Raw genomic sequence first — 26,814 nt, 5'->3', positions numbered from 1 at the left:
TTGTTGTTGTTGTTGTTTTATCATATACATTACTTTACCTTAAAAGTTTGTTTGTTTTCTAATGAGTGACAGAAACAGAGTGGATCCAGATGAAAAGAGAAGTGAGAAGGAACTAGAAGTAAAGGGAGAGGCAACCATAGTCTGGATATATTATGTAAGGGAGGGGAAAGCTATTTTCAATAAAAGGAAACAATGTCAAAAAAAGTAAAAGAAAGACAATGAGAGAACAAAAAATATACTTTGTTGTATTTATTCACTAAAATGTGATAAAACAGTTAACATGAATAAGTAAAATCTAAAAATGTATCAAAGGGATATATTTAAATTGTGATGTACAAAGCAAAATTTGTCCTGATGCTTTTTTTCCTCAAGCTGTAAAAAAATAAACATAGCAGGACACATGAATACTAAAAATAAGCATTCAATATACAAAATATGAATACACACACACACACACAGCCCTATACTATAAAATAGAAAAGACAGGTGAGAGAGGAAAAAATAGACATCAATATTACTACCACTGAAGAAAATGGAAGAGCAGAAAGTCCCTAGCCATTTCTATATTGTTGTTCTTTTGAGTTAAAACAAAACTAGGTTGTATTTCATGAAAAATATTGGAAAACCAAAACATTCACTTATTTCCAAGTAAAGACAAAGGACTTTTAATAGTTAAAAGACGCTCTTTCATCACAGACAGCAGAGGCAAGAGCCTTCTCCCAGTGCCATTCCCAAGGACGCTTTACTATCACTACTTGATGACCAAGAGGATCTCAGAAAGCTGAGCCTCGATGGTAATGTTAGCATGCAATGATTTGGAGTTATTTCCTAAAATGTACAAATTTCAGTTCTGAACACAGTTGAAAAACAAGGTCTTCTACAACAATCTTGAGAAACAGGTTGGCAATGACAAACTTTAGCCTACAGGACAGTAAAATGAAAATGCATGGTCAACTCCTGAACATTGCACTTAGAATTTAAATCACACATACAGACCAAAAACTATTTCCTCATGAACAAAGAAATATCACAGGGCAGAAACAAAAAAATAATTCAGTAAGAACTAATTACTTTTGTAAGGACAAATATTGCTATTATGTTAAGGATTACAGAATGAGTATGCTTAGAAATCATAAAATAGCATGTTAAATTACTCAATTAAAAATAATATTCAAAAAGGCAAAAATCACATACCAAAATCATTTCCAATTTTCTTTCAAGTTGCCTGTGGTATTAAAATTTTAAAAGTTATATGTCTCCATAATCAGAGATATGATTTACCCACTCAACGGAAGAATGAGCTTACTAAGATAAATTAAATGATTGCGCTCATCAATTGAACTTACAATACAAAAAAAAAAAACTCATCATTTTAAACACTAAATCTATTAGACTATGACAATACATTGGACCAGTTTTAACCTGCATTTAGTATTTTCAAAATTGGTAAAAATCTACTATAGGGACAGATTTAAGTTACTAAATGGCCTTCACAGTATTGTTCACAGAATAAAATCCTTAATTGATTAATGATCTTAGGGTGTCTATCGCCATCTAGTGAACAATTACTTCAATTACTACACCAGACACTTGACATTTGATAGTTATCTTCATAGTTTAACTATCTGGGCCCACTCAGTGTTACCCACACGGGCTTACCCAATTTCTTTTTTAAGCCTCTTAACACACACATTGGTAATAAAAACAAATACAGATGGTTTTATTAGAGATTCACTTCTAAAAGTGTCTACAAATGAAGGGTCTATATTTCTTCTATGGAAATGCTCAATTATTTTTAAATACCTTGTATACTATGAGGTTCCTGTATAAGATTCCTTCAACAGCAAATAATTCCTCTATAATCAAGCAATTAAAAATTATAGAATAGTTGAAGTATGAAAGTATGAAAGATCACACCTGTGAAAAAACAATATTGATGCCCATTTGACATAAATATTTTTACTTTTATCATAAACCTGTTTCTAAGAGTACAATTAGTAATTAGTTGAGTAGAGCATTCTAGCAGCCATAATACACTTGATTACAGAAATTATTAGGTCACCAGAGCCAAATCTGCATGATCCCAACAAAAATAAGCACACACAAAATCTACTTAAAAATAAAGAGAGAAAGTACTTCAAGGCCATACCAAAGTGCAATATTTCATGCCTGCCCAAGCTGTGCATTAATCCATATCCAAATGAAAAACCTTGTAATCTTTTCAAAGGCATGTCACCAGGTTTCCTTCTCATTTCTACTTGAACTATAATTTGAATTTAAACCAGAAATTTAAATGCAAAATACTTGTAAGATCTTCAGGTTACTGTATTATTTTGTCCACTCTACCTTATGACCAAAACACCAGTTTAGTAAATTTCAAAAGTATTCCAAAATCTCAACCTCATCCTTCCTATCTCTCTCTTTCTTTCTCTCTCTCTCTAATAATTAAATGCTTGACCAGGATATGCCTATAATTGCAGCACTTAGGCGGGTTTGCGTTCAAGGTCAACCTGTGGTATATGGTCATAGATTTCTCAAAACAACAATGAAAATCCTTAAAAACGACAGACTTCACACTATATAGGAAAAGTAGTGTAAAACCAGAGATTACCACTAGACTATCCATGTGTGTTAGTGATTACTCCCAATACTTTAACAATCATTTTGTATTTTAGTAAATAACTTCTATAGAGATCTTTGTATCTTCCAGAGTAAGAGTTACTGAAAGCAGGTATATTATATACTTTTTGTTTCTCATTAACATTCACTAAAGATGTAACTCCAACAACTATAGAAGGCATTTGTATATAGGAAGGAACACATGAAAAAGAAAAGCAGGAAAGCAGAAACTAATAATTTGAATCCCATGGTTATTTCTAGACTTGCCTCAAATTCTTTTTAGTGAAGTGAGCAGGGAGGTTTTATATTTTACTTAAGATATATAATCACTATATTTTGCAAAACAAAAACTAAAAATTTAGTTCTATTATGTTATATGTTGATTAACAAAAAGTAAAATTTGAGTTTAAATTCTCTAATAAAAATCCAGCTAAAAGAAAAAACTGCTCTTAAAATACAATGGATTAGGGGAGTAGGAGAGATCATTGGATAAATTTGGGGCTTATCATTATCAACGGTGCCCTTTTAAGCTTGTGGATTTCTGAGCCAATGCAGAAAATGTAACAACAGGGATTTCTCAACAGCAAGAGGCACTCTCCAAGGGAGTAAATTGTCAACTATTGCCTCTCGTAAGAAACTTAAGAGTAACCTTGATCCAATCTCAATAGTCAACCTATGTATTATCACCCAGTTAGGGCATGGTGAGTATATTTCCTAATACAAAAATAAGGTGGTATTCTATCAGAAGCCACTGGATGGGTGGATATATATATATATATATATATATATATATATATACACACACACACACACACAATTTAAATAATTTTGAGGTAAACTTAGCTAAAGAATCTTAAAACAACTTTCACTTCAACTAGTTCCTGAAAACATGTACGTATTTCTTATATAGAAAAAATAGTCTATGCTATATACCGAAAAGGATGACTGTCTAGTAATAAGGTAGAATATAAAGCAGAATTAAACTTGGAAAAGCCACCCTCTAATGGTGAACCCAATGCAATAAAAGACCTAGAATCAGAAAGACACAAATTCAACTTGAAACAGCCATTTGTTCTCCTTTACCTCCTCAAGCCTTAGCTTCTTCATCTACAAAACAGAACACTATTACATGTCAAAGGAATCTTGTGTAGTTTTGACATAATAATGCACAAAACAGCTCTTAGCACACCATCATTATTCAATACATGCTTTGCCCTTCTGTGTCCTAATCCATATCTTTGAGATGTGCTGCAAAAGAAAAGTACCTTGAAATACCATGATGTTTGTTTCATGTCACAACTGAATCTATTCTGGGCAATCCAACAGTCACTCTCCACATGTTATCTATTTCGAGTTTAAATTCATTTCAATCACAATTAAATAAATCTAAAACTCCAGTTCCTCATCTAACCAGGAATGACCAAATAAAAAGTGCTCAACAGCCACTTTTGGTTAGACACTATTTTGTATATGCAGTACAGATTTACCTATCTTAAAAGTTCTGCCAGACAAAGTTGGTAAAGTCAACATTGCCCTGAAAAGGCCAAGTAACAAGCATTTCAAGCTTTGCAGACTTCAGCCTCACTACTCCAGTCTACAATATAAATGAATGAACCTGGCTCCATTTCAATAAAACCTTAGTTATAAAAAACAGATAACAGGTTGAATTTGATCTATAAGCCAGTTTGCCTAACACCACTCAACAGCATTCTGAGTCTAGACATCCAGTATGAGTACTGTGTATGTTTATAATTAAGTAGCCTTAAATTCACTAAAAGAAAACAGGAGCTTAATGTACTTGAGTGAATTCAATGTTTAATATAATCATGCCTTTACAGATTATAAAACAAAAACCTCTACACAAAGCATTAAAATAGATGAACTTAAAATACTTATTAAGTGACAGTACTTCATAGCAATTGGTTTATCATCCTCAAGTGAGTATGTAACTCCTGCCATAACATAGTCCTACAATTCTGGATACATATGCCCAAAAACCTATTGAAAATGCCTAGAGATCTATTACCCACAAAGATAACACATGAAAGACAGAACTCTTGATACCCCTGTTTTCTCCCTCTTAGTAAAAATAGAGGACTCCACTAGCTAGTATCCAGATTTCTACTTTTCCCTCACATTACACATTTAACTATCAGTTAAAAAAAAATTAGTTCCCTTATGCTAACATACCTAACCGAACCTAAACTTAAGGTAGCCTCCAGACATTCAAGTTCACCACCATCTTAATTATCTGAAGAATATTTACTTAGATCATATTCATCCTAGGCATTTTTATACGTTTTTCAACTGTTTTCCTCAAATTAGCTTCTCATCAACTCAGATCCTATATCCATCCCCCTAACCCTGCTCCCACTTCAGTCTGGGTCAAATATAAGCTTTATATAATGCTTCACACTCAAACTTTATTGCCTTGAGCAAGCCTGGCAGATAGACATTCCATAACTGTACACAGACACGCAGGACTGTCACCTGAGTTCTTATTCAAATGCCTATCTATTTCAAATTTGTTCTAAAGAAGAAATATTTGAAGCTGTAAAAACTAGGTAATAAACTTAGCTCTCCCATAATACAGTATATATATATACATATTTACAGATATGAAATTTATTTTGCCATTTACCTCCCTTCCTTTGTATGTTACCAAGGCAGCCAGTGGTTTGGCATAAAATCTGCTGTATGAAAATCCCAGGCAACCGTACATACTGTTCGCTGTGAGCTTCAAAGCCTTCTGTCGGATGTCATACTGCAGGCCAACAAAGAAAAAAGATAAACAACAGTCTGTAGATGCTTAAGCATTACATTGCATATCTTTCTAGATCACAATGAGAAGTAGAAACTCTCAAAATCTGGTGTGAGTGTGTGGGGGGGGATATTTAATACTCAATCTGTCTTCCCAGATTCATGTGGCCCTACCATCCTTTAGCAAGTAGACTCCTGATCACAAGATTCTGTAAGGACTTGTTCAGATATGGCCTTAGCAGTTAGAAAAGCCTTCCATTCTAAGGCAGTCTAGCACTTCTAAACAATTAGTATCCAAAATAAGCACACACCATACCGTTCATCCTAATCCTTGTTATTCAAGTGACAGAAGCTGAAATTGTCATGTAAACATCTTGCAGTGAAAAGACTTACCTGAAGGACAAGGTCTGGATTTAAATCTTGCTGTTTCATTAACTGTTTGACTTGCTTTCTCCGCTCTACCAGTTTCCGGATCTCTTTGGGCAAAATCCCCATATCCAAGTTTGGATCTGGCAACTCAGGGATCTGTTCTTGTTCCTCATCCTGAAAAACATACAACAGAAACTTCAAACAAGTTAAATACTGATTTAAAAACATGTCTAAAGTAATATTTGACAAGTGTTTGACCCCATGACCACATTTTAGAAATCTTTCCTGTGTGAGGAAATCAATAATACATGAGCAGCTTCAAACAGGGCTGATCTAGGTGTGGTGGGACCACACTCAGCTGGGAGGCTGAGGCAAACAGAGCATCATGAGGTCAAGGCCAGCCTGGGCTATGTAACATGTAGCAAATCAATACAAGTTAGAGAATAAGTCCCTGCCTCAAGAAACAAAATAACTGAAACCATAAAGAAACCAAACCAGAAAAAGTTCTGTGTGGTCATAGACCACTGTGCCCCTGCACACAGTTCTATCAGCTTCTGTCATTACCACTATCTCTCACCCTTGTTGTTACTCACATATTTAGATTTCAATGTGAAAGAATGGATTTTCACAAAAGTGGTGCAACATGGGTGGGAAAATTGTTTTTAATATACAAATGCTAAGATGCTCATAAAATTTAAAAAATAAGAATAATCAACAGCTAAACTCTTGTACAACAAATTGGAATGCTATAGAATGTTTCACAACAATCACTACAAATGCTTTTACTGTTAAAAATAAAGAAGTTATATACTAAATAAGCAAATTTGGATCACATTTAATAGGTCATGCCATTTCTAAAATTTGACACACACACACACATATATTCCTTAGCATTTATGGAATACATTTTACCTATAAATTGCTTTGCAATCACCAGAAGAATAGCAACATTTTAGAAAGGCAATCAGCAGTCTTCTTATATTAAAATTTACAGCAGGAAAAAGAAGGGAAAGCATTAGGCTTTTTTTCCCTCAAGCCTCCATTAATTCTATTAACAGGCTGCAAAGAATAGCCAGGCAGTTACCCTTTGAAAGGTTCAAAATTAAAAATAAATCTTTTGGCTTAAAGCATGTCAAGTCAATGCCATTTGATAACCCTGCCTTTATAAAATACCTGATTTTACAAGGATCAGTATCATAAAATGAGCACTCTTATAATACTAATGAGGACCCATTGTTTTCCAAAATAGTATGTGATGGTAGCAAACCTATTAAAGACACCCTCAGATAAGATTCCACTGTATTTATAGCAACCAGAGAAGTCATATCAAAAGTAAACTGAAATATTCTTAGATCAGAAAATTTGGAGTTCATCTGAAGCCCCAACACCACCTCCAAGGTGAAACTAACTGATTTTTCTGAAACAATACAGAATCAATAAATTGCTACATATATAGTATTTAAGATGACCGTTTGGGTCTTTCTACTCTATTATGTATCCAGAGCCCAAAATGAAAACTTCAAATAAGCAAAACAATGGTCGATATCAGTTGTAGAAGCAGAACAGTGATAACTGTGACTGTACTTAAAAAAATAGCAAAAGAGTCAGGCAGTGGTAGCACAGGCCTTTAATCCCAGTACTTGGGAAGCAGAGACAGGTGGAACTCTGTAAGTTTAAGGCCAGTTTGTTGGCTGTCATTTTACTCTGATGACAGTGTCCTTTCTTTACAGAAGCTTTTCAGCTTCATGAGGTCCCATTTATTAACTGTTGATCTTAGAGCCTGTGCTGTTGGTGTTCTGTTTAGGAAGTTGTCTCCTATGCCTATGAGTTTAAGATTCTTAGTAAGAGCTGGAGAGGACAGGGTCTCCACAAGGGGAGCAACAGAACAAGAAAATTTGAACACAGAGAACTTCCCAGAGACTCATACTCCTACCAAGGACTATTCATGGAGATAACCTAGAACCCCTGCACAGATGTAGCCCATGGCAGTTCAGTGTCCAAGTGGGTTACATAGTAATGGGAAGAGGGACTGCCTCTGACATAATCTGATTGGCCTGCTCTTTTATCACCTCCCCCTGAGGGGGGAGCAGCCTTACCAGGCCACAGTAGAGGACAATGCAGCCACTTTTGATGTGAACTGGATAGACTAAGATCAGAAAGGAGAGGAGAACCTCCCCTATCAGTGGACTTGGGGAATGGCATGCATGCAGAAAGGGGAGGGAGGGTGGGATCGGAAGGGGAAGAGGGAGGGGCTTATGGGGGGATACAAAATGAATAAAGTGTAATTAATAAAAAAAAAAAACTTGGGCACCGCAAACTTCGTAAAAAAAAGGGGGGGGGATTAGACTAGAGTAATATTTTGCAAGTAAAATAAAGCTTTTGCCTAGAAAAAAAAAAGATTCTTCCCCACTTTTTCTTCTAGCAGATTTAGTGTGTCTGGTTTTATGTTGAGGTCTTTGATCCACTTGGACTTTAGTTTTGTGCAGGGTGATAAGTATGAATCTATTTGCATTTTCTACAGGTAGACTATCAGTTAGACCAGCACCATTTTTTGAAAAGGCTGTTTTTTTTTTTTGTTTTTTTTTTTGTTTGTTTTGTTTTTTTTCCATTGCATGGTTTTGGCTTCTTTGTCAAAAATTAAGTATCTATAGGTGTGTGGGTTTATTTCTGGGTCTTCATTTAAATTCCATTGGTCCACCAGTCTGTTTCTATGTCAGTACCATGCCATTTTTATTACTGTTGCTCTATAGTACAGCTTGAGATCTGGGATGGAAATACCTCCAGAAGATCTGTCATTGTACAGGATTGTTCTTTCTATTCTGGGTTTTTTGTTTTTCCATATGAAATTTAGAATTGTTCTTTCAAGGTCTGTAAAAAAATTGTGTTGGTATTTTGATGGGAATTGCATTGAATCTTTAGATTACTTTTGGTCGAATGGACATTTTCACTATGTTAATCCTACTGATCCATGAGCATGGGATATCTTTCCATCTTCTGATATCTTCTTCTATTTCTTTCTTCAGAGACTTGAAGTTTTTTTTCATATAGTTCTTTCACTTGCTTGGTTAGTTACACCAAGGTACTTTAAGTTATTTGTGGCTATTGCAAAGCATGTTGTTTCCCTAATTTCTTTCTCAGCCCATTTGTCTTTTCTATAGAGGAGGGCTTCAGATTTTTTGAGTTAATTTTGTATCCAGCCACATTACTGAAGGTGTTTATCAGCTGAAGGAGTTCTCTGGTAGATTTTTTTGGGTCACTCATGTATACTATCATATCATCTGCAAATAGTGATACTCTGACTTTTTCTTTTCTGATTTGTATCCCTTTGATCTCTTTTAGTTGTCTTATTGCTCTAGCTAGGACTTCAAGTACTATGTTGAAGAGATAAGGAGAGAGTGGGAAGCCTCGCCTTGCCCCTGATTTCTGTGCAATTGATTTAAGTTTCTCTCCATTTTATTTGATTTTGGCTATAGGCTCAGTAGATCACAAAATAAAACAAAAAGACAGAAATGTGGAAAGGGGGTATTGTAGGGAGAAAGGAGCTAAGAGATGGCAGAAAGGACAGTAAACAAAATGCATTCACAAAACTGACAAAGAACAAATTAATAAAAATCTATAGTTAAAAAGATTCATAGTTAACTAGAGATGGGATAAATGGAGAAAATTGAAAGAGGTGACAGCTAAACATTTGTGTTTTGTTTTTGTGGAATTATGAAGCTAAATGAAATAATGGTTTAAAAACTCTATGAAGACACTAAAAACAATCACTGTACACTATAAATAGGTAGATTGTATGGTAAGTGAAGTATGCCAGTACAACAGTTTTAATGAAAACAGCACCAGTCTCTTCTTGGTCAGCCCTCCTTTTTGATGACGTAAAAAGTATATAATTAGGACTGGAGAGATAGTTCAGTGGATAAAATGCTTACTGAGCAAGCATGAAGTCCTGAGTTTGTATCACCACCAGAACCTAGGTAAAGAGCAAGTACAGAGCCAACAAAATGTTCAGCAGGGAAAAGTTACTTTAGCAGGAAAGGGGGTTTGAGACAGGGTTTCTCTGTGTAGCCCTGGCTGTCCTGGAACTCGCTCTGTAGACTAGGCTGGCCTCTAACTCAGAGCTCTGCCTGCCTCTGCCTCCTGAGTTCTGGGATTAAAGACTTATACCAACACCACCAGGCTAAAAGTTCTTGATGTATAAGCCTGACATCTTGAGTCTGATCACCAGAACGCACAGTGAAAGGAGGGATAACTCCTGAAACTCCATACATGCATTTACATTGGCATATAAACAAAATCAATATTTTGTAAAGCCAACATGGTCCTGCACCCCTATAGCCCCAGTTAAGATGGAAGACTAAGACAGGCAGATCCCGGGAACTCACTAACCAGTCATTCTAGCAAAAATGACAAGCTCCAGGTTCAGTGAGAGAACCTGTCTCAAAAATAGAGAAAAATACTTGCAGTCAACATCCAGCCTCCAAGAAAACACATACACACAAAAACACACGTGCACCCAGAAACATACCAAAGACAAGATGTAATTACTGCATTCAGAAAGAGGAAAGACGAATGATACTAACCCCTCTGGTTCTTTTCCTTCAAGGAATACTTTTAACATTGACTTCAAGAGCCCCCAGTTGAATACAAACCTCTGTAGCTTTATGCATCCCCGAAGCAACTCTTTGCACTGTTGTAAAACAAATGTTAAATTCCTGAATGATGGAAGGATATAAGCTGTTGAAATCCAGGAGCAAAATGAACTTGTCATAGAAACCTGAAACAAAAAAGACACATAATGTTAAAAAAAAAAGTCTAAAGTACCATCAAAATTATCTCATTAGCAGTACTATATATAGAAAATATGTACCATCCCATACTGTCAAGAAGGTAAACGAGGAAATTCAACTACAAATCCATGATTTTTTTTTCTTTTTTTTATTATTATTTTTATCAGTTACATTTTATTAACTCTGTATCCCAGCCGTGTCCCGATCCCTCATTCCCTCCCAGTCCCTCCCTCCCTCCCTCATCTCCACCGTGCCCCTTTCCAAGTCCACTGATAGGGGGGACCTCCTCCCCATTCATCTGATCCTGTTTTATCAGGTATCTTCAGGACTGGCTGCAAAGCCCTCCTCTGTGGCCTAACAGGACTGCTCCTCCCTTCGGGGGTGGGGAGACCAAAGAGCCAGTCATGGAGTTCCTGTTAGAAATAGTCCTTGTTCCCCTCACTTTGGGAAACCAATTGGTTACTGAGCTACCACAGGCTACATCTGAGTGGAGGTTCTAGGTTATATCTATACATGGTCCTTGGTTGAATGTCAGTCTCAAAAAAGACCCTGTGCCCAGATATATTTGGTCCTTGTGGAGCTCCTATCCTTTCCCCATCAGACTAACTCCCCTTCTTTCTTATGATTCCCTGTACTCTGCCAAAGGTTTCAAATCCATGATTTAGATTATGATAAAAACACAGATCACAAAAGAAAGAGTGAAAAAACTACCTTTCTTGGGAACCAATGACAACCAATCTGTTCCTTAGCAGTTCCAAAGCATGCCATTATTATGTGCAAACACCTTTCCTTGTCAATTGTTATGTAATGTATCATGTTCATTTCTAAAACTACAGTTAAGCATTCTTTCCAACTACTCTCTCACCCCAACACAAATAAAAATAAAAAGCACAGTATATGTCTGTAGCTATACAACACAGACATACACTGTGCTTAAGGTTAGGCAAGAATATGATAAATGACTGTCAGCAGAGGAATGATCCACCCTCTCGTCTCAAAAAGAATGAACACAAAGTTACTATACTTCTCTAGGACATTTATAAAAAGTTATCTTCACCTTGAGAAGAAACTGACAATATAAATGCCCACTGAAACAGCACTAACTGCAAACATGCATTGGTACCCTACTCCTCATCTCCATACCACAGTCTCACTTATCCTTTATGCTTCTCTGTAGTAGATGTCATCGTCTCCTTTCATATAAAAAGAAACTGAAGTTAAAAGATATGAAATAGCCAGCACCCAAACCAATATATAACACCAAAGTATCACTCTTTGTCACCTCAACTAATAAAATTGCTTTTGTTAAAAAAAAAAAGTCTCCTCACAGTGGTAGTGCACATCTTTAATCCCAGTACTCTGGAGGAAGAAGCAGGCGATCTTTGTGAGTTGGAGGTCAGCCTGGTTTGCAGAATGAGTTCCAGGACAGCTAAGTCTACACAGAAAAACCCTTCTTAAAAAAACCACAATCAAAAAATTACTTGTCTCCTGTGTTATCTGATGAAATTCACTATACTACTGAGCTATAAACACATGGAGACAAATAAGATGGTCTGAAAAGTAAAGATGAGCCTCTAAATATCACAAACCATCTTTCCCTTTGGAAAACAAAGACAGGGTACTCTCCTGTGAAATTTTAAATCAATGGTTATTTTACTTCATCTAACACTGCTTTCCAAATTACCCAGCCCTTGGCATACTGGGCAAAGACTGAAGCCACTCTCACATAAAGAGGGGAAAAATAAGTATTTCAACAAACAGCCACCTCTATATTGAAGCAGGGAGTGAAGCTCTGAGCAAAGATCAAATTTGAGCTAATCTGTATTTTTCTATCACCTATAGACAAGGAGTTTTCTAAATAGCTAGAAAAAGTAATATATAAATAGATATGCATATATTACACTATATGAAATTTACATTTCAAGGTATATAAGTAAAGCTGTATTGACGATACAGCAAAAAGAATTCATACTGATTCCATGTTTGGTAACTGGTAAACTAGGTTTCACATTATAGACAAAAATAAAGTCACTCAGGGAACAGTTTGCTTACCTCCAAGATAAAACTAAGGTCTAGTTTCTGAAGTCCGGCCTATGTGAAGTTATTTCTTAATACAGTACGTGAATCTCAACCCTTAAGTCACAACCCCTTTGGAGGACAAATAACCCTTTTACGGGGTCACCTAAGACCATTGCAAAACACGAATATTTATATTATAATTCATAACAACAGCAAAATTACAGTTATAAACTAGCAATGAAAATACTTTTCTGGTTGGAGGTTACCACAGCATGAGGAACTGTACTAAAGTGCCATAGCATTAGGAAGGTTGAAAACCACTATCTTTAATTCCAGGGGCAAAACAATCTGCTACAAAATCTTACCAACTTTAGGGTCCAAAACCAAGCCTCCAGCATAAGCTGCTTTCTTACGTCCTTTCCTGTACTTAATGGTATCCCCATCAATTTCCTCATCTTCATCTCCCTATTTCAAATGGAAAGAGGTCATCAGCAGCTAGCAACTAGTTAATGAACTGAAATACCAGGTGACAAAAGTACACTTACTTTTACTTAGTGGTCCTACCTACAGAGAAAGACTATTATCAAAATATGTTCATGTGTCCAAATAAATACCAAGTATAGTAGTTTCTTAAGTAGATAACCCATTTTCTGAATTCTGTACTTAAATTTCTCTGAAATCCTAAAAATTTCATTTGGGGCTAAAGGATGTAGCTCAGCTAACAGAGTGCCTGCCCAGCACATACAAAACCCTGGGTTCCATTACCAGTACCACATAAGACCAAGTGTGATGACATATGCCTGTAATCCCAGTGCTTGGAAGGCAGAGTCAGAAGGATCTGAGTTCAAGGGCATCCTCAGCTATATAAGAAGTTAAAGGCTAGCCTGAGCTACATTATACCATGTTTTTTTTAAAAAAGGAAAAAAGAAAGAAAATTTTATTTTGAAATCAATAGGCATTTTAAACTGTTACATGAAATTTGAGATTATAAAAGAGTTTTATTAAATTCACTACTCTAATAGTTATGATGTAGAAGGAATAAAATGTTCTACTCATGAATTATCATTATTCTAATTATTGTTACTTTTATGATATGGGGTCTTGGTATGTTTCTCATCTGGGCTCAAGCAATCCTCTTGTCTCAACCTCTCAAAGAGCTGGGATTCCAGCAAGTATCCTCATACACAGCTTACTGTCATTATTAGTGTGGATTTCTTAAAATAAGGCCACAAAATAATAAAAAAAAAAAAACATTCCCAAGTAGTTTACTAACAGCCAACATTCAATACCTCTGCAGAAGTTAAATAGATCTAAATTAAAATTTGCTGTGCCATTTTCAATAATGTGCATAACTAAGCCACACTTTAACATTTAATTATCATTCTTAAATACTATCAGTGCTGATAAAAACAGACCAAATTTTAGTTCCAAAGTCACAGAAACTACTTCAGAAACTTGATTGGCATGATTATAAACATATTAGTAGCAGAATGTACGTCCCCAATATGAAGTCCAAAATCTAAAACTTTTCAGAGCCAACATGACTCTATAAACAGAAATTAACATATGTGACCATATATGACAGGTAGATTAAAACTATCATATAAAATTGCCTTCCAGTAATAAGCACACATACACCCTTGCACACACATATACATAATGTTCATATGTGAAACATAAATGAATTTTCTGTTTGGACATAACTTCTCACCCACAGATTTCTCATTTTACACACACACACACACACACACACACACACCTCCAATCCCAAGTGTTTTGTGTTACAGATACTCAACATATATATAAACTATAACACAAACATAAATGCTCAAAGGTTAAAGCTACAGAAGGTTGAACTGACATTTAGCTCTAGGCAAATGTAAGTGGGGGGGCAAATACTTTCCATATATGGTAATGCATCAAAGTGTAATGAGGTCCTCAAAGACATGTCACAAATAATTTTGGTTCTACAGAGAAAAGTAGAGAGGGAATCAACCATGCACATACAATGGAGCAAGCTTAAGAGTGATCATAGTTTACAGGGAATTAATTATTTTAGAAGCGGATTTAAAAGCAATTTTTAAAGGCTACCTAGGTAATAAAATGAAAAGATAAGAAAAGGCAAAGTATTACACAATTTTGGACCCACCGGTTTTTGCTGAGGTTTTTTGAAAATCTGCTTGTCAGGCACAATATAGTTGTTTTCATAAAATGCATGAAGCAACAAAAACTCGTTTCGTTCAGATCGTCCACCCATCAGTGTCCTAGACTATTAAACAGAATTTTTAAAACTCTGAGTTCAAAACCACCACAAACAAAAGTAACTTTGAGTCAGTTAATTTAACCATGACACCTCTTTCAATTACTCATAGTAACAAAGATTACTTTTACTGAATTATTTCTAACTCTCTGTTTAAGTATTAAAGAAGATAAAGGGAGCTTAAAATACAGAGAGTGTGGCTATTTCCTTAGTCAAAAATATATCAGTCTACCAGAAACATTCAAATTTAGAGGGAAGATCCTTATGGTCACCCAAATTTTCACATACTGCACCTGGCATTCCTCCCTTCTCCCAACCAGTTGTTCCTTTTACAAAAGAAATCCAGCTTTCAGAATCCCAGTTCCTCATTTTCTAAGCATGCATTTAGAATCATTATCATATAACAACTACCCCAAGCAAACACTGAATCCAACAGGAAATTCTTTTTCCCCCTCTCTAAGTTAAATTTACCATAATGTTCCCAGCGATGTTAGTGATCTGCAATGCTAATGGAAGAACATTTAGCTCACACATGATCTGCAAAATGAATCTGGCATCTTTCCAGATGTGTTCCAACAGGTACAACAGATGAGAAGATTCACTGTGCAGAAAAGTAAGAATGAAACAGAATCAAGTAATTAAAAGAAACAATGACTATAATCAGAACTTAAAATATTACAAAATTTTTTTTGGTTTAAGTAACTTCAGAGCAATGGAACCTTGGCTTTGGAATTTATTTAAAATAAGGTCACTATATAATTAGAGGCATTTATACCACCAATTTCAGTACCCTTTTCACAACAAAAAAAATCCATACAGTAAAATTTTGTGTTAACTATAGCCTAAAATTTATCTAGTGTTTATTGTAACCTAAAAAATCTATCTAAAACCTTTTATTCATTCAATCAAGTAAGTATGTATTACATGTCTACTATGTATCAGGCACTGCCTGTGACCAAAGACACAAATTCCTGTACTCATGGGGGAAACAGAATATAAAAAATAAATAGATAATACTTATATAACAGTAAGTGTTAAGTGCAAACAAAAGGGTAAAAACAAAGAAAATATAAACTATCAGGAGCAGAAACTGAACTTTTAGAGAGCTAGGAAAATAAAGACCAAGAAGTGACAGAGCAAGCCTTATAGATGGGTATTTTAGGAAAGAACATTCCAAATAGAAGCATAAAGACTGAGTGAGACACCAATCTAGCAGTTGCAGAAAAACAATGGAAGTTGATATGGCTAAATCACAGAATAATGGAGGCAGCAGTATAATACTAAGTAGAATGGCAGAAAAAAATCAATAGCATGAAGACACAACTGTATATGACCTAGTAAGCTAAAGGACTTTACTCTGAGTAAAACAGTATCACTAAGAAACTTTGATCAGACTTAATTTCAGCAAGACTATTCTTATCCTAAATTTTGAAGAGACCTGAAGAGGGCAACAAAATTAGTACATAAACCTACTGCTATGGTTTGATGAGGTTTGTTTCTTCTGAAACTGAGCAGTAGTGTTTAACCCCCACTATTAAGTATTATACGACATATGGAGAGAGAACCTCACACCTTGGTGCTACCCATTAAATACTATGAGGGTAAAAACATAAATACTAAGGTATTTAAAGATGAATCCTTTGAGTCTCCATGGCTGCATACTGGTGACTTTGTAAGAGAGGTTAGAGGATATAGACATGCACATTTCACACAACAAATGATACCCTCTACGACCACATGACTCTTGTCAGAGAAGATCCATCAATCTTGGATTTCCAGAATCATACACAAACCTTCTTCCTTTTTATCTTATTCAATATTTTGTGGTATTGTATTGTTATCAACAAAAAATGGACTTAAGACATTTTCAGAGAAAAGAGTATGATGCCTTGGACTAGGATAGGTTCAGTGAAGGTTAAAGAAGTACTGGGAGCTTTATTTAAAAGACAGGCTGAAAAAAGTCCCTTGATGAATCTACTCTGGGATGTCAGACAGAGGAATCAAGGATGTCTAAGAAGTGTAGGATATAAGATGACTTTGAAGGCTCCCAGCAGTACTGAACATTCATAATTGCCACTGATACAGTGATGAAAGACTACAGAAAGAACCTAGGAGAGAAAAAACAGTAGTTTAGTTTTTAAAAATCTAAAGGTTCGTAGTAGATAATCAGGTAGGTGAATCTGGGAGGCATTAGCCCCAATATGGAACTTATATTACAAATCAGATAACCTACAGAGGAAAAAGAGTCAAAAGAAAAGTGAGCTGAAAGACTCAGGAGAAACAGGATTTAAAAGGCTCAACATGAAACAGAAACCTGTTTTTAAAATAAGTAATCATAGCTGGGTGTAGTGGTGACACATGCCATTAACCACAGCACTCGAGAAGGAGAGGCAGGCATATTTCTGTGAATTGAAGGCCAGACTGATCTACATAGAGAGTTCCAGAACAACCAGAGCTACACAGTAAGACCATGCCTCATTTTTTTTTAAAGACCATGGTTATAGTGATTCAGATCTATAATCCAATCACTCAGGATTAAAGTTCAAGGCCAACTTGAACTACAAACATGATTCTGTTGCCAAAAATCAAAACTAACAGTCTGTCTAAGTTACTTGCTTGGTTTTTATATTTCCAAAATGCCCACAGTGATTCCCAAATATACAAGTTAAGAATAAAAATATAAATTCTTATTAATATCCAAATTACAATTAGAAAACATCAAGAAGACAGGTAAGAGTGATGGAGATCAACCGATTCAATTAGACTAATTCAAGAAATAAACTAATTTAAAGTATGAATGTAATGGATATGGTGTAATTTGTATAAGAGTTTAATTGTCTGCTCCATGGCACCAGTAACTGGCTAGTGTATCTCTAGACTAAGGACAGGAGTGACAGTGGCACCCTACTGTTGCTCACTTCAAGAAAGATGAATTCTAAAGAATTCAAGATCATACCTATACATATTTTGCATATTTTCTGTTGGAATTACGATCCTCTCAGTTTTCAGAATCTGCTGAACAAGTTCAGACAAATGATAGCTTTTACAGTGAATCAATTCTTTCGCTGAAATTTCCACATCACATATCATTCGGCCACAGGTAGCATTTCTTTCACCAAATCCATTCCGGCTCTACAAGGTAGAAACAAAAACCAAATCCCATGAAGGAGGAAGTACTGAGAACAATCTGCTCTAACCTACTTTGGAACTGTCACCAAAACTACAATATTGAAATTGAACACCTACTATATATATGATGCTGTTCTAGGCACTGTGTATATCACAGTGAATTAAAGCAAAGATTCCTGATAATATAATTTAACATATACAATGTAATGAAGAAACCAAATAGTTTTAGCAGGCAGTAAGTGCATAGTAAAGAAGATATCACAGTAGGGTGAGGGACAAGGAATTTGGAAGGAATGAATCTTAGAGTAGTCAGCGATGACCTTGCAGAGAAGATGTCAAATAAAGAAAAACTCAAGCTTTGCATGATAGTTTATGCCTTCAATGGCAACACTTGGGAGGCTACTGCTGGGACTGCCATGAGTTCAAGGACAGTCTGGGCTATGTAGTGAGAACCTCATCTCAAAAAGGAAATACCCAAACAAACAAAAATTTCAAAAGGGGCATGGAATCACTAACTAAAAAAGTATCTGAATAAGTCTTAAGAATGACCATATCACCTTGAAGATATGTGGAGGGGTAAAAGGAGCCATGTCTCCAACTCTTGATTCCTAGAAGAATTCTCAAGAGAACTCTGGAATTATAAAAGACACAGATTCCTAAATTCTCTGCTAAAGCAAGATGTCCACTTTACTTGTGGACTTTAGGTAGAATAAGATTTCAAAGCCAGGCAGTGGTGGTGCACACCTGGAATACCAGCACTCAGGAGGCAGAAGCAGGCAGATCAAGGCCTGCTGTTCAAGGCCAACCTGGTCTACAGAGTAAGTTCCAAGACAGTCAAAGCTACATATAGAGAAATCCTGTCTTGAAGAAAAAAAAAGATTTCAAGCATAAATACTATCACACTTAGTAAGAAAGTACCAAGTACCAAAGTGCTGGTCAGTGGTAGCACATACCTTTATGATCCAAGCACTCAGGAAGCAGAGGCAGGCCTGGTCTACAAACAAGTTCCAGGACAGCCAAGACTATACAGAGGAACTTTATCTCTAAAACAATAAAAATAAAAATAAAAAATAAAAATTCCAAAAAAGAAAGCACCAATGCCTACATAAGCAAGCATAGCAAGACCTAGTCTCTGTAAAAAAAAATTAGAGGCCAACATGAGCTACAGGAAACTCTCAAAACAAAGCATAAACAACAACACAACTAAAGAGAGAATGAAAAGGAAGAGAGGAGGGAAACACTGACTTTATAATAGACAGTCCTAGAGCTCTGAGCTCAAAGCTCATTTCTTTCCCTTTCTAGTTAAATGGTCGCAAACAAGCCACACAATCCCTTTGAGAATGTCCAAAACTAAATAAAAGTTGCTGTGAGCGGTAGCTCCAACAGAAAGTAATTAGCTCTTTTCCACTAAATTTTCAACCTGAATAATAATTGATTTCAAAGCCTAACAAAGCTGCCCACGGGCTATTGTTACTTTAGGAATGCCAAAGTGAGGTAACATGTATGCACCATCTTTCATCACTAAATTTAATTCTTAGATTTAATTGCTGATTTTTAAAAGTACCAGTGGCTTTTATAAATAAAATGGCTGGATTCAAGAAAGACATTCAGTGCCAAAATTGAAATAGCACTACAGAAGAGGGGGTAAAATTATCCCCAGAGGCGAGTCACTGACATAACAGTTTCATGCATTAGTCATTTTTGCCTGAATTAGTCACTTCATTACAAGCTATAAAATGCTTTTCTACTTCTACCCATGTGTATTCGTTATAATTGTCTATAAAATTACCTTTCCTTCATTAACCAGCAGTATTTGGTTATGCTGTAACAGTTTACAGGAAAGACAGGGTAAATACTAACTTCCTTTTTTCACTACCAATTTTCTGTGTAGGAGGTTGAGAGCCATCACATGCAATGCCAAACAACGTTTTATTTATACATTTCTGGGTGTTACTTTAATTTTTTTTTCCTCTTTATAGAACATCGCATAATAAAACAACAAATTCCCATTCAAAAAAACAGTGCATTTCCTAGTAGCTACCCCATATTTAAAAGCCAAATAAAGAAGTAAAAGTTTGAAATTATTACCCCAAGTTTTGGCATGATGGATCGCCTCAGTCGACCTATCTTGGACCAGAAAGGAACTTTACACACATTAATTCTTTGCAATAGTACTTCCAGTTCGAAGCCACAAATATTATGACCCTAGTCAGAAAAAAAGGCAGCCAATCACATAATGAACACAAATTAGAGGATTTGTCTTAGAATGCACAGAATTTCTTTGCCCTTTCTTTCTCTGGTTTCTAATTGAAGACATCAAGAGCTTACCTCCGATTGGGATCCTTTCTCCTCTAGAAACTTATTCATCAGCAACATTCATTAGACTTGACATTAACTAGGCTGCTAAGGAGATTGCTGAAATAAACTTTATACTAATTGATGTTTCAAGATTCATGTGATGTCTTTTAATTTACTGCTTAAGTCTTACAATGTTGGAGGAAAATGCAAATTTTAATGTCCCATACCTTTTACATGACCAAAATAAGCATCCTTTAAAAAAGAAAACCTGTGCTGTGTTAAGTTTACATAGGACTTCTAAGAAACTCTATCCAGTGTCTTTAAAAACTAAGTGTGTACACTACTACGTTGGATCTTTAATCAATGTGCAACAAAATATAAACACCAGGGAATGGTTTGACAAAGTTAAAAGCAAGAGAACAAAAGTACACAGTAGAAAAATTACTTGACACAACCTGAGTTTTCATTTCTATAATTTCTCATTTATATCCTTTGAAAAAATTTTTCACATAGCTAGGTTTCATAAAATTCAGAGGTCGTTTCAAGTAATTCAGATCAATCCAGATTATTAATTGTAATTAAAGATATATATTATCACTTAGCAAAAACAAAATTTTAGAAAGTAGAGCCAATAATTAGTTGCCAGAGTATGGAGAAATAGGGAAATAATGGACTAGAGCAGTAGTTCTAAACCTTCCTAATGTTGTGATGCTTTAATACAGTTCCAGATGCTGTGGTGAACCCCAACATAATATTATTTCCTTTGCTACTTCATAACTGTAATTTGGCTCCTATTAAGAATCATGACATAAATATTTTTAGAGACAGAGATTTGCCAGTGGGGTCACGACCCACAGGTTGAAAACCACTGGTCCAATTCCAGTTTTAAAGGACGAAGCACTGCAGAGGTAGCAACACAGCAATAATGGAGGTGATAATAGTTGCACATTATAAATGCATATTGTACAATGAATGTACATTTAAGAGGTCAAGATAACTAATTTTAGGTGATAAAAAGATTACCACTATTTGAATTAATATTTATACATATACATACACATTATCTATATACCTACAGCACTTTATCTATTAATACAAGACCAGAGAGACACTATGGCTGGGGTCTCACACAGGATTCTCTCTTTCTTTCTTGTTTGCTTGTTTGGTTGTTTATTTTGGGGGCAGAGTTTCTCTGTGGAGCCCTGGCTGTCCTGGAACTCACAGAGATCCTCCTGCCTTTGCCTCCCAGAGGCAGAGATTACAGGCATGCACCAACACGACTATCTGACATCTGGATTTGTCATGGACTTATCTATAATACCCTAGGCTGGGTATCCCAGGCTCCATAACATCTACTTGGGATTTAAAAGATTCTTTTTAAAGGGTGAGGAAGGGTCTACTGCTAAGTCACAGCAGTGCAGACAAAATTTTCTTGCTACTTTAAACACAGGTCCTGAAACACTAAAAGGGTGTACAGACTTCAGCAACAAACTATACACAGGCTCTTAGGACATTAGTTTTACCACTACCAGATAAGGTATCCAACAGGAAAAATGAGACTGAAGACACAATAAACATTTCCTTCTCTCTTTTTTTTCCTCCAGTACTGATGACAGAACCCAGGACTTGGGCCTCCCACAAGGTAAGCAAGCACTCTACCACTGAGCAATATTCCCAGTCCTTCCATTTTATCTCTAATTTGATACCACAAGACTTTTATATGACCAAATTTAAAAAGAAAAAAAATATGACTGATCCATTAACCTAGACAAAAGGAGGAAGTCGGATCAAGAAGCCTCTAAACAAAGGGAGGTCAGATGACACAAAAGGAAAATGCTGCTTTACTACAAGGGAAAGGCAAAAACCAAAAGTAAATTACTAGTTTCACAGTCCAATGAGAATACAGCAAATTGACAAGAGAAAAAAAAATCCCTACCTCTGAGATCTCAAAGGAATATATCATAAAGATCCACTAAGTTCTTAAAATTAAAATACTTATTTTGTATTTATAATTTGCCCCAAACCAAGTAAATTAATTAGAATTCTGAAGATACTGGCAGTTTATACATAGTCACTTATTAATGTGCTTCAAGACACTAGCAATTTATGCATATTAACTTACTAATATGCTATTTTCTAAAGTGCAGGTAACTGAGTACCCTGAGCTGACTACTAATTCAAGGGCTGCTTTTACACCAGGAAAAACTAGCGACCACGGGCTAGAATTTTCACGTCTATCTAGAGCAACTCTCAATAAACCAGTCATTTCATTCTGAAAACATTCTTTGGTACGCAAAAGTAAATAGCCACTAAAAAGTAAATGACCAAGAAAGTCACACCAACAAGATTGAAAAATGAAAAACTTCACCATGACATGATCAAACATTTACTCACCACAAGAACATCAGGATCAATTTTGTGAACTTTTGCAAGGAAAAATCCTAGCAAGGTTCTCTCTGTTTCAGCAACCTCAACATTCATATTCTGTTACAATTAAAAAACCAAATCAGTCAAGATTTTAAAATACTACATGCCTTACCTTCTTGCCCAGCCAGAGTAAGATTTCTTAGAGTTAAATGTAATCTAATCATTCACTTCTAAACCAAATATAGCAACGAAATTCCTGACTCTAGGTTTTGCATAATAATAACTGTACAAAATCTCTGAGGACCTCATTCTAGAAATATGCATGTATACCAAGGAAAAAATTTAAATGCTAAGCAACATCAAGAGCAGAAATGTCCTTCCACAGAAACATGTTTGTACACTGGACACATTTTAAAGTATGTAAATCAGAGTACCTTTCAAAAATATTAGCTACTCTGCTATATAATCCCTGGAAGACTTTGCTGTTTATTTATCAAAGAAATCCCAAAGATTTTATAAACTAATCTCAAATAGTAGTATGAGACCCAATAAATAAGAAACTAAAAACAAACACGTACTGAAGAATTGAAAATATCTTAAATACAAATAAAGTCTATCCTCACACAAAAGTACCTATCTATCAGGTACTCAAAAACTCTTCATATTAAAGAGCTTTTAAAACAAAGGTTGATGGCTATCATGTTTTCTATAACTAGCTCAAGGTTTGAAAAATGCCAGTTTGACTTTAGGGAATTTTCCTAGGTTGTTTTATTTTAATAAATAATTCAGGACAGGTCACAAGTGACAGTAATACAATAGCAATCCCTACTACCTATAAGAAGCCAAATGAAATACCATTAAGTAGAACCTGACAAATTGCACCATCTAATTTTGTCAAGTGAGGATATTAACAAACAAAACAAACCTACAACTGTTTCAACATGATCATTTCAAAAAAGCAAACAATATACTATTCAAAACTACATTCTTTAGAGTAAATAAATTTAATTTTTGTGAACTCACTTCAATAATCTGCTTCCCCTGCCTTTTTGTTTTGTTCTGATTTTGTTTTCATGAGACAGGGTTTCTCTGTGTAGCCTTAAATGTGCTGGACTCACTTTGTAGACCAGGCTGGCCTCAAACTCAAGAGATCTGCCTGCCTCTGCCTCCCTGAGTACTGGGATTACAGGCATGCACCACTGCATGCTTCCCCTGCCATTTTTTAAGTGCTTATGATATTGACTTCATAGAACATATTCAGAGTTAAGAATTCACTGATGTGTTGGAATCAGCAAATACAACCCTTTAACTCCCACAGTATTCCCAACTTTACATGGTTTCCCTCATGTTGGGGAGGGGTCTCTTCATAATATGGTCCCAAGTATGATCACTTTGGAAAAGCTTCCACAAAACATAACAGAAGATAGGTTTGAATATATCCATGTCATAATTCCATTATCTTCAGAAACTTATTTAAGAATTATTAAACGTGTCTAGTCATATTTCTAATGCATGTTATCAAGTCAGTACCATAGTCAAATATACCAAGAATAGATCTAATCAAGTAAAATACAGATAGTGTTTCTACTAGTCCATACCATTCTATTCTCTTTCCAAACAAACAGATATTCTACATGTAAAGGGAATGAGTATTTACCTTTTTCTTAATGATTTCTTTGAAAGCACATGGGAAAATACAGTCCTTTGGTTTAGACACAACTATAGAAAGGGAAAAACAAGATTCTATCATTCATTTTACTCCAATTTCAGATACTGTATGCTTCTAAATTGAAACTGCTTTAAATATAAAGTTCTCATGAGCCCTAAAGAGTTAAAAAGGCCAAGATCTACAATCAGCCATGTTGTTGGACCTCAAAACAACAGCCAAGCACAGATCCTTATGTTCCTATAACTGTACAAAATGCTTTAATCAAACATTTGCTTTCCATCCAAGTAAGAATAGAGATAATTCTTATCTAATTATAAAAATCTTTCCTAAAGAAGACAGAATTACCACCAAAGCTTCAACCAGAATACAACAGAGGAACCTAGTTCAACCTTCTCAAATGTCAGAAGTACAGTGGACCAAGGCTTCCCCTACTACACCAAAGGCTTTTCCCATATATAGCAGGCATTCACACAGTGACATACACAGATGAGGTAAATAAATGCAACTATTATCTTCCATTTATTTTCCAGGCTATTATCAGTATTCGGTTTTTAATTTAAGAGATAAAACTTCACAATAATCATATTGCATATGGTCCTCTCTGAATATTTCCCGATACCACTTTTCTAATACCCAGAAAGCCAGATACAAGAGCTATCCAAAAGACTCTCTGGTTTGGACTAGAAAAAATTTCCCAGGAAATATAAAACATCAAATACCACTGCCCTCTGTCTTTTTAAACAAATGCTTATTCAATCAACCAAGCCCTCAACATAGAGTATGTCAGACTCCTCCTTACAGTCCAACTCACAAAACATACAGACACTACATTCTATGGAATGATTGTACACACTGAATTTTATGCATAACAACTCAATTCCAGTTTAATATTACCAAAATGTCTCACAAGTAGGTAAAGATTTATTTATTCCTTCGCATTTTGCCTCATCACAGATAATTTTGCTCAATAAAACTCAAGTTTCCACAGCTGAAAGTAAGCATCTTTACTAAAATGCCCTACTTTCAAAAACAAGTTTCAAAAGACAAGTTACTAGTCCAATAAAGAAAGTGAAACCAAAAAAAGAAAAAAAAAAACAGATTCTTAGCAAACTAGCTTTAAAAATACATACCACAGAAATGTGTCTGAAAGGGAGGCTTTGGAGGTGCTTTATCTAATGCAAAATTGTGATGAACCAAAGCTGCCATAGCAATAATCTGCAAAGAAATAAATGGGGAAAATCAGATAGCTACAATATGTTCTGCATTACCGTAAGAACCACTCAGAATATTAAAACATTATTTTAATCTATATAAATTCTTTTAACTTTTTAAAGAACATCGTTAAAGCTCTGAAAAAGGGGTAGTACCTAGAATATAGAAAGAACTAAACAAGAGAAAAAAATAACCTATCTAAAAATTGGGGCATGGAACTAAATAAAATTCTCAGAAGAAGAAATACAAATAGCTGACAAATACGTTTTCAAATGTTCAATACTCATGACTATCTAGAAAAGCAAATTAAAACTATAATGTCCACCAACTGATGAAATAATGAAAATGTGGTACATATGCACAAAGGAATATTATAAAATTCTCAGGCAAATGGACAGAGCTAGAAATAATCTTTCTGACTGAAGTAGCCCAAACCTAGAAAAACAAATATCACATGTTCTCTTCCATATATGGATGCTAGTTTTGACTCTTTAGAATGTGTATTTAATGTGGAGTACTCATGGAAGGCAGGAAACTAGTTAGCAGCTATGGGTATGGGAATTTCAAGGGAAGTGGACTAGAGCTCAGGTGATATGAAAGGAAAAGGAGGAATAACTGAACAGAGACAGTCAAATATTGTAGCCAGGTAGAGGAGAAAGTAGGGGGAAGTTAACTAACACTAAAGACGTTTGAAAATGCCATATGGGAAAGCTTCCTATAATATACACATACATAGACACACACACATAAAACGAGTTCAAATACAGTTACTCAATTACCAAGGAACAATGCCTCTCCCAGGTTACACCTTTAATGGTCAGTGAGATCCCATACCCAAAACATTACAGGCTATTATTACCAATGATTTGGGTTATACTCCCAGACTTGACAGTGAGACCCTATTACCAAGGACACCACATATCTGAGTCATAGAAGATGAAAAAAACCAAGATGGTACAAACCTGGAAGTTTCATCCATACAGGCTAAGTTTAATAGTGCCAGAGTTCTATTTATGCTACTGAGAAAGAAATGAATTGAACACTCTTAACCAGCTGTGAACCCTACAAGCTATAATAACTAGCCTGGCAAGATTTGCCCACTGGTACAGTAGTGACATTATCTTAGTTAGGGTTTCTATTGCTGTGTAAAACACTATGACCAAAAGCAACCTGGGGAGGAATGAGATTATTTCAGTTTATACTTCCAGGTAAATAGTCCATCACTGAGGGAAGTCAGAGCAGTAACCTGAAGTCAGGAACTGAAGCAGAAACCATGGAGAAATGCTGCTTACATGCTTGCTCCCTCATGGTTTGCTCAGCCTGCT

At 35.4% G+C, this 26,814-nt stretch overlaps 1 protein-coding gene and 1 non-coding gene across 2 annotated transcripts in view; both read right to left on the bottom strand.

Moving 5' to 3' along the window:
• Positions 1 to 26,814, bottom strand: part of Pola1 (DNA polymerase alpha 1, catalytic subunit) — a 299,642-nt gene that overhangs the window by 231,674 nt on the left and 41,154 nt on the right. Inside the window, exons 16-26 of the mRNA XM_060376744.1 lie at positions 25,408 to 25,492; positions 24,266 to 24,327; positions 22,636 to 22,725; positions 20,032 to 20,148; positions 17,771 to 17,946; positions 15,286 to 15,415; positions 14,704 to 14,823; positions 12,920 to 13,019; positions 10,398 to 10,522; positions 5,773 to 5,922; positions 5,261 to 5,383 (exon numbers count right to left, since the gene is read on the bottom strand). Coding sequence (XP_060232727.1) covers positions 5,261 to 5,383; positions 5,773 to 5,922; positions 10,398 to 10,522; positions 12,920 to 13,019; positions 14,704 to 14,823; positions 15,286 to 15,415; positions 17,771 to 17,946; positions 20,032 to 20,148; positions 22,636 to 22,725; positions 24,266 to 24,327; positions 25,408 to 25,492 — 1,278 coding nt within the window. The remainder of the gene's footprint in view (positions 1 to 5,260; positions 5,384 to 5,772; positions 5,923 to 10,397; positions 10,523 to 12,919; positions 13,020 to 14,703; positions 14,824 to 15,285; positions 15,416 to 17,770; positions 17,947 to 20,031; positions 20,149 to 22,635; positions 22,726 to 24,265; positions 24,328 to 25,407; positions 25,493 to 26,814) is intronic.
• Positions 11,496 to 11,623, bottom strand: LOC132651531 (small Cajal body-specific RNA 24). The gene has a single exon (XR_009589148.1). It is a non-coding gene; the product is annotated as a small Cajal body-specific RNA 24 (non-coding RNA).

This window comes from Meriones unguiculatus (assembly GCF_030254825.1).
Source record: "Meriones unguiculatus strain TT.TT164.6M chromosome X unlocalized genomic scaffold, Bangor_MerUng_6.1 ChrX_unordered_Scaffold_30, whole genome shotgun sequence".
Lineage (NCBI taxonomy): Eukaryota > Metazoa > Chordata > Mammalia > Rodentia > Muridae > Meriones > Meriones unguiculatus.
This window is presented reverse-complemented; position numbering and strand designations above follow the sequence as displayed.